We start from the raw sequence: 8,594 nt of genomic DNA, 5'->3' as shown, positions 1-8,594 counted from the left end.
ATTATTTTATTATTTTATTATTTTATTATTTTATTATTTTATTATTTTATTATTTTTAAAGTTAAAGTTATATAAAGTAATAAGGTAGATATATTAAGGAAAGTATATATAAAATGTGGATTTAAGGTTTTATTATAAAAAAGTATTTAGTCTATTTTACCCGGGGCCTATTTAGCGTTCCAGGGGCTTGGCGAGTGCTGTTGACGTCGAATATGCTACTATTGTAACGGCACTGTGCATTCACGTTGGACCCTGAAGATCGCGCAATAGCGGATCTTGATACACTTTTTTTGGTGGACCGCTGTGACGCAGCAACAGTATTCATTTATATGAGGAGCCGAGAATACGAAATACCAGTATGGTGTGTAAAGTCTACAGCCCTGCTCGGGTATTTGTCTCTTAGCCTTCTATAAGACACTCTCTTATAAGACACCCTACTGTGGGACACCCTCCCGCAGACTAACGTTCTATAGAGGAGCCTCCTAGGTGTGATTACCTAGGTACATGGATAGCAATTAGTTGAGCCACAGGGACGCTGCTATGATATGTTATCATTTCTTAAGGTGCGGTGGTGGTACCGTAATCCTACACGTGACGCGTTGCCCTCGTTGGGACTCAAAGGCCCCCAACCCCAGGCAGCGGCGACGAGATAGACCTGGCTTTTATAGTCCGATCCATATTACTCCATCGAGCAGGCTGCGAGGGAGACAGTTTCCAACCAGAATAATTATTTCTCGTACTAGAAGTCATGTAGTTCCAGTTCTGCAAGCGGCGCTCTCGCTGCCCAGGTGTAGGAAGAGTCCTGCAGTCAGCAGCCCCGAGGGTACCAAAACTGCGGGAGTTCTCTCGTGGACACCTTCCAGAAGGATATTCTCATGTAGAATAGCCTCCTATGGGAGATCCGACGGCAGCTGCACCTCTTGAAGACCTTGCCCGCTATGCTCCCTGAATTTCAGCCTTGCTCCCTGTCGTGTGCTCGTCGTGAACGTGGCTCTCGTTCCTGGGTCCCGGAGACCATGTTGAACGCGGTGAACGCTTTATTTCTTGCCGCTTTTCTTAATCCCTTGCCCGCCAGCTTGTTTCGCACGTCAGTCATGGTAGGGGATTTAAAATATTGCCTTCTGAAGCATTCCAAAGACATGAAAGACGGGGGACGGGGGTGTGTGACAGGAGACAAGTGATACTGACTGTTGAGTGGTCCTTTTCCGCCCGCCTTTGCAGCCAGTTCCTTCCTCGCCTTCTCCTCTTATCATCCACTGCGTCAGTACCGAGGAGACAGAGTCGGGGGTGCGAGGTAAAACGTACCAGCCTTCTTCTTCTCGAGGAAGGCCTTGTCCTCGTCGTCGAGCTCCTTGGTAGCCTTCTTGGCCGCCTTGAGTGGCTTGGCCTTACCGCCTGTTTCCCGGATGTCAGCAAAGCTGCTGCGCAAGAACCTGCGCAACACTGATTCGAGAATACCAACCTTGTCTGTCGGCACCACCCATCTTGCTTGTCTGGCTGTAAAGGTTGTCAAAGGGGTTCGAAATTCCCGGGGGGCGAACGCGCGTGGACCTTGGGATGTTGGTCAGGAGGCTGGGTCGTTGAGGCGTGCTGACGAGGAATAGAAAAGTAAGCGGCGAGGGGCATCTTTGAGTCCTAGGTTACCCACGCGGGAAGCAGCGGCGCAGCGGCGGTCCAGGTGGGCTGTGGAACCCTGGTCACACTGGTCCACTGCACATGCTATCGATAAGCCCGACTTCTGACTGACTCAGCCAAACGACGTCCTTGCCTGGCTTGGACCCGGCCATAGTCTAGGATGGCCAACCTGAACGGATCATGATGCTGCCGGCTTGCACGAACCTTCATTTCTGACTCGACTTCACTTGTTATCACCAACTCCGGTGCCACAGCGACTCTTCCTGCTCTAGCCATCGGCGATCGCTCCGGGCCCTGTCCTGAGTCTACGAAGAGTTGACAGGATTGATCCGGTTGGCCTCTATTCCTGCTCGCTGCCACGAGAATACTCAAATTTGACTGACACATGCGCTTGTCTCGCGACAAAACCAGAGGAGTGTCATTGTTTTACCGACAACTTGGAGGATCTGCCGTCCGGTTGGACTACGTACGACAACATGTCTAGCTCCGACGAAGGCGAGATCAGGGAAAACGGAGTTGAGGTTTCCAAGGCAACTTCACTGCCTCAGACTAAAAGAAACGGTGTTGACCGTCAGGACAGAAGCCAAACCAGCAACACCCGCTCTCCCGACCAAGGCGACTTTCGTTCTCGACAACCCCGCTCACCCCGTGGCTATAAGCGATCCCGCGACGATGACCGCGATACACACCACAGGGGGGCGAGAGGCGGTTCCGATCCGCGACACTTCAGAGTCCATTACGAAGACGGCCCACCACCCCAGAGCCGACATGCGTACGAGGATCTAGACCGTCCAGCTTCTCGCGGCCGCTATGAGAGCACAGATCGTCCCTCCGGCCACCGCCAATTCGAATCAAGAGATCGCCCTTCCGGCGCTTCTCGATACGAGAAACGCGACCGTGATTATGGGCGGGCGGACAAGCGACCCCGCACCCGGAGTCCATCTCCCTACCGGCACAATCGTGGAGATGGGAGGGACAGACACCAAAGAGGCAAATGGGATGCTGATGGCCCTGGCCGGAATCGTTCAGGCGAGCAGATTGAAAAAACCAGAAACGGTGCCCAAACTGCTAAGCAAGTACGGGATGACACCGCATCCAAGCGGTCCCCTGAGGCTGGAGCCAAATTTGTTTCCAAAGAAGTTGCTAAATCTGATCAAGGTGCTACGGATGAGCGCATGGCTGAGGGTACCTCGCATCTGCACATAACGTACGTACCGTCCCGCTTCTGCAAAAGCTGCGGCGCAGCTGCTAACGTCGAATAGTGATTCTCCGGGTGCTTCCAAGGAGTCGAAGACAGAACCAGACCAAGACTGGGATGCACCAACTCCTCTCGACGAAGAAGCCGAGATCGAGCGGCGAAGACGTCGCCGGGAAGCGCTCCTAAGAAAGTCTCGCGCCTCGACCCCCTTGCTTGTCCAGGCTGTACAGGCTAACAAACATGACCACACTGTTGAGACTCCGTCAGAGGCGGCAACGCCACAGAAAACGCCTAGGACACCTGCTTCCGGTATGCCAGGCCCAAAGAAATCATTATATCAGGCCGCTGACAAGACAGGCGCGGCTTCTCCTGCCGGACGCGCTCAGGAAAGCATGTCACCAGAGGCTCTTGCCGTCGCAAATGACCGGGAACTCATCAACACTCATGGGGACATCAAGACTACTGATGAAGATGGTCCATCGGCAGCAGACTACGACCCAACCGTCGACATGTGGGAGGATGAGCGTCGAGATGAAATGCGCAATGGAAATGCTGGTCTGCACGCCGGGTCGGGGGATACGCCAGGCAAGGATGAACCAATGCAGACGACGGAACCTGACAACGAAGATGACGATGACTTTGACATGTTTGCAGAGGACTTCGATGAGGAAAAGCTCGCTGCGCCGAAGTCTGCGCCCAAAGCCAAGGCACCCACCGAAGACCCCATAGCCTTGCAGGGAGGCAAAGGCGGTGCCATACTGGAGGATGACGACAAAGATGGCTATTACAAGATACGTCCAAGCGAGATTCTCAACGGTCGCTATCAGGTCCAGTCAAGTCTTGGGAAGGGCATGTTCTCAGGCGTCGCCAGGGCCGTCGACATCACCACCAAGAAGCTGATCGCCATCAAGATTATGAGGAACAACGATGCGCTGAAGAAGGGTGGCTTCACCGAGATTGCGATCCTTCAGAAGCTTAACTCGGCCGATCCAGAGGACAGGAAGCACATTGTTAAGTTCGAGCGCTCATTCGAGCACAAGGGCCATCTCTGCATGGCCTTCGAGAACCTCAGTCTGAACTTGAGGGAGGTTTTGAAAAAGTTTGGGAACAATGTCGGCATCAACCTCCACGCCACGAAGGCGTACGCCTATCAGATCTTTTTGGCGCTGGCACATATGCGGAAATGCAGCATCATTCACGCGGATCTGAAACCTGACAACATTTTGGTGAGCCTAACAATCCATCAACACATTGAACATCAACACAGAACGCTCACAAGATCACAGGTCAATGAGCAACGCAACATCCTTAAAATCTGCGACTTGGGCACGGCCATCGATCGAACTGACGCAGCGACCGCGCACGACGAGATCACACCTTACCTCGTCAGTAGATTCTACCGGGCTCCTGAGATTATTCTTGGAATGCCCAATGACTACCCCATCGACATGTGGTCCATCGGCTGTACACTGTACGAACTCTACACAGGCAAGATTCTATTTACGGGTGACAGCAACAACCAGATGCTCCGTGCCATCATCGAGATTAGGGGCAAAATGAGTACCAAGCTCTATCGCCGAGGCCGGATCTGGCAACACCATTTTGATGAGCAGGGTAACTTTGTCAGTCAGGAGAGGGACAAGGTCTTAGGAAAGGTAAGCCATAACCTTCTTTTCATCCATCATGTTTCTGCACACACCCACACCCTGGTCACCTGCACTACGACGGCAGAAAGCATGTTTATGCATGATTGCTTGGTCGTGGAGCCACGGTATATTTGGGAAAGTATGCCACAATGAGGTTGTTGCCTGTCTGAGTCGTGTTAAGCGCTGCTGCGGTACGATTCCACGTACGCCGGCGACCCACTCGCAGGCTGGGCAAACTTTCCGAGGTTATGCAGGGTCACCACCCTTACCCTCCTCTCTCGCAAGTGCGGGCCGCAAGATGGCAGGCCAGCGTTGCGACCTGCAGTTCGAAGTCGCCTAGCGACAGAGATGCCCTCGCCTGCGGAGGCCTGCACAACCGCTGGGCGACCGAATCGCTGCCCCGGCTGTCCCGGTGACGACTGCCATCACTTCGCGCCACAATGACTAGCCATCCTTCGCGGCAGCGACCCGCTTGCGGCCCTGGGAGCTTATGCGTGTGACTTGCATCCTTCATGCCTTCCACTTCCATCCTTCAAGATCCTGTATCGCTTGGCGAATTCTAGTGTGAGCTGAGAGCTAACCCGAGTCTCTGATCACCAACAGACCAATATCAGAATCCTGAGTGTGGTGAAGCCCACACGCGACCTCCGCACACGCCTCATGGCCGCATCGAGCGGCATGGATGAGTTGGAGACCAAGCAACTCAATCTATTTCACGATTTATTGGACCGCTGCCTCGCTCTCAACCCCGACAAGAGGATCACGCCTGCGGAGGCGCTAAAGCATCCCTTCTTCCACGACAAGATCGCGACGACGACCCAACGCCGATGAATCCCTCGGATTTGACATGGTCGGTTCAGGTACTGTTGAGTAGCCAATTAGGGACCTCGAGCTGGCCTGCTGTGAGTGACAGATAGACGCGGGTTGGCACTACCTTCTGCTATGTACTCCTTCCTGCCGAGTCCACGGTCGTCGGTGTTTGGCCATCCCCAAGTTCCTTTTTTTTGGCAGCCGGGACTAGATTTCCAAAGTTTCACATTAGATCGAAGAACACGAAACAGGCAAACAAAATTAGATGCGGTCAGCAATTTGCGACACCAAGTGCGGCTTGTTAGTTTAGAGCATTGGTTTTCCCCGCTGGGGGCTATGGCAACCTGGGAATAAAGATATATGCGGCCAGTGATCTTATACACCGGGTATCTCGATCAATAGGATGATCAGAGTCCCACAATTCCTAAAGGTGGCCGCAGTTCGGAGTCTTCGGGGCTCCACCACCCAGACGGCCTCTGGCTCTCAAACTCCAGATACAGATGGTGAATGTCGATGCATATCTGGCATGGGTAAACAGACTCAGCGCGGTGTACAACCTCCGCCAGGTCTACCTCGGCCTTTTGACGTGGGAGACCGTTGACAATTTTGCTACCCGCACGCCTCCTTCCTTTGCCGCAAGGTACCAACCTATTCTAGGAATTTGTCCCTGCCATCCTATTGCTTGCCACTTGGCATTCAACAGGGATAACTGTCGCCGGCCATCCTCCCGCCGCACAAATCCAGAGCCACCGGTGGGGCCAAACATTGTCGCGTCGCCACTGGGGCGGCACCGAGAGCAAGCGTCAGATCAATATCGACCCCAGGCTTGCGTAAGGTAAGCAAGGGGACAGGACGCAGCGTCTACTGCATGCGGGTATTCTCGTCCGCCACTTCCACGGCATGCTGGGTGCCGGGCACGCACATACACACATGCAAATGCCGTGAGACCTTGGTGCTGCTGTTCGTCCACTGCAGCCGCCCGAAACATAACGAGGCTGACTGGGGTCGTGCGACGACCGGGCGGGAAACCTTCTCCCTTGAGGGGAGAAGGTGCTCGATCTGTGCCCAGGTGGTGATATCCATGGCTGGCGGGAAGAGGAATCTCAGACGCAGTGAGCAGGATAGCGCCGCTTGATGCCGTTGAGATGCAGTGACACCGCGACCCTGTCAGAATGGCTGTACGTACGTCTCGACTGTCGACTCACAATCCCCAGAATTTCTGGCCCATGTACAGGCCTACCTTGAATGTAGAAGTGAGGATGAGTACCACCAGGGCAGACAGACATCTTGTCAGCTTCAGAAGGGTACCCCGGGCCTGCAGGTCCGACAGGTCACGAGACAGTTGAGGGCACGCGTCCATATCGAGGCACAGCTGGTGATCCCCGCTACCGAGCGGGCGACACAGAGGACGACGCAAACTCGAATAATGAACTCTCACCTCGCTCTTCCCCAAGTGATATTCTGTGCCGTCTCGTCTCTTGTCAGCCAAGATGGCGGGGCAAACAGGGGGCGAGGGAGCACACGTCAGTGCAAGGCGACAGGTCAACTTTCTCGGGTGCCCAGATCATCGTGGCTCTCACCTGTGCGACGAGGAGGCGAGCGCCTTCCTTTCCCATCGCACATCTTATTCATCAGACGAGGCGGGAGATCCCACCTCGGGATCCCTCGTCCCACATGACAGGAGACCTTCAGTCCACCAAAAACGTGAGATCTGCTGTTTTCCACTTGTGCAGCATCTATCTCGGTCCCTCTTCTGCAGTGCAGTTGTGCTTCCCTCCATCCCTCGAGGGGGGTGGTGGCACAATTTCCATCCTGCAGCGCCCTATCGACAAATTGCCCACACCATCAGCTGTAGGCCTCGCTCGGTATGCGTGTAAGCAGGCGGGCGAGTCTGGAGAGGCACAAGCGCCCCAAGGAGGAGGAGCTGAACGAAAGCGGATGCAGCACGACCGGCACTTGTCCAACGGGTGCACCGCCTGTGCGCGTCGACAGCCATCGTATGTGCATGTGCAACCGGTGGCTTGTCTTGCTGTCGTCCCATGGGCCTGAAATGGGGTGGCGGTGGTGTTGTGTTCGTCCTGTTCACTGGCAACTTTTCTCGGAAGGCCGCAGATGCAGCCACCCAGCCATGCAGCCCATGCCAGCAGCGGCGCCCGTGGGCCGCCCGCGATCTCAACAAGTGATCTCACCAGGCGCCGTGGCGTTCTCCTTTGAGACTTGTCAGATGCGCGCCCGACAACTGCAGGCGAGGCTGGTCGTCGGTGTAGGAAGCGAGGCCTGTGATTGGACGGCCTGGCGGAGAGACGTCAGAAAGGCTGGCCCGTCATACAGCAGTGATGTCTTGGCCCCCAGGGTTGCAGTTGGTGGACCAGCTCGTCCGTGCTGCAATTGCACTTGAATGCCATAGTACGCCGTACTTCCGGTCATCAAGTCTGTGCCGCATGGCGGCTCACAGAAATCCGGCCAGCAAAGGATCAAAGAAGGTTCTGATAGGCCCGGTGGAAGGCCTTTTCGGTCACTTGATATGACCCATCTGCTGTTATGCACTTCTTGGTCGCCACCGGGGTGTCTCTATTTTCTGAGCAGTCAGGAACGGGTTGCATGCAGATGACTACCTAGGTGCTGAACTAAGATGTCATCCGCGACGATGCATGTCGGGATATCCTGAGCGGAGAGGGCCTTCCGCACGGAGCGGGCCCAACCAAGGATTGAGGAATGCCTTCACCGTTGACCGTGGCCGTCCACTCGCTCTTCCCGGGGGCCAGGGGGGTCAGCTTCTCCCGGGTATCTCTTGGCGGGCACGCGGTAGGATCGCGACCGCACTTGGATGGAGATATGTAGCAACTTCCATCGAGATCTGAGTCGATTGCTGTTGCTGTTTGGCTGTGGGCCTTTTTACACTACCCAGGCCGTTCATGCAGCCGTGCACCTGCCCCTGCTGCCTAGCTTCCCCGACAGCGTGGTTGCTCCGCTGGCGTGGTGCTGAGGGTGGTTGGTTGGCTGTTGGTTGGTCGGCTACAACGGTGGTCTGCTCAAGGGCCAGTTCTAGAAGGGAAGCTCTGATAGCGTCACTTCTCGGATCGGCAAGAAAACAAAACACTATTTTCGATGGGGTTCAGGTGGTGGTGTGCCCTGCTGTGCTGGTGTGCGGCCCTCCCTGCCCATCGAGATTGATGTACATGAGGTGACGACGACATGGACGTCAAATGATGAGCTATAATTTACAACAGCATCATCTGTAGTGTCCGCTGCTGCTGGCCATGGCCTCCGGGCAGGACCTCCATGCCGCCAAATTGCAGGGAGGA

At 54.9% G+C, this 8,594-nt stretch overlaps 2 protein-coding genes across 2 annotated transcripts; one reads left to right on the top strand and one right to left on the bottom strand.

Moving 5' to 3' along the window:
• Positions 1-285: 285 nt before the first annotated feature.
• KVR01_002703 (uncharacterized protein) lies at positions 286-1,802 on the bottom strand. The gene is made up of 4 exons (XM_044786747.1): positions 1,463-1,802; positions 1,306-1,395; positions 1,189-1,245; positions 286-1,075 (listed from the first exon to the last, which is right to left on the bottom strand). Exons 1-4 carry the CDS (start codon positions 1,482-1,484, stop codon positions 1,038-1,040), a joined length of 207 nt encoding a protein of 68 aa, XP_044647718.1. The 5' UTR covers positions 1,485-1,802; the 3' UTR covers positions 286-1,037.
• Positions 1,803-1,807: 5 nt separating this feature from the next.
• Positions 1,808-6,657, top strand: KVR01_002245 (uncharacterized protein). The gene is made up of 6 exons (XM_044789262.1): positions 1,808-1,967; positions 2,047-2,842; positions 2,898-3,142; positions 3,191-4,059; positions 4,120-4,488; positions 5,083-6,657. Exons 2-6 carry the CDS (start codon positions 2,112-2,114, stop codon positions 5,308-5,310), a joined length of 2,442 nt encoding a protein of 813 aa, XP_044647260.1. The 5' UTR covers positions 1,808-1,967; positions 2,047-2,111; the 3' UTR covers positions 5,311-6,657.
• The last annotated feature ends 1,937 nt before the right edge of the window (positions 6,658-8,594 follow it).

The sequence above is a fragment of the Diaporthe batatas genome, assembly GCF_019321695.1.
Source record: "Diaporthe batatas strain CRI 302-4 chromosome Unknown Contig00003, whole genome shotgun sequence".
Classification (NCBI taxonomy): Eukaryota; Fungi; Ascomycota; class Sordariomycetes; order Diaporthales; family Diaporthaceae; genus Diaporthe; species Diaporthe batatas.
This window is presented reverse-complemented; position numbering and strand designations above follow the sequence as displayed.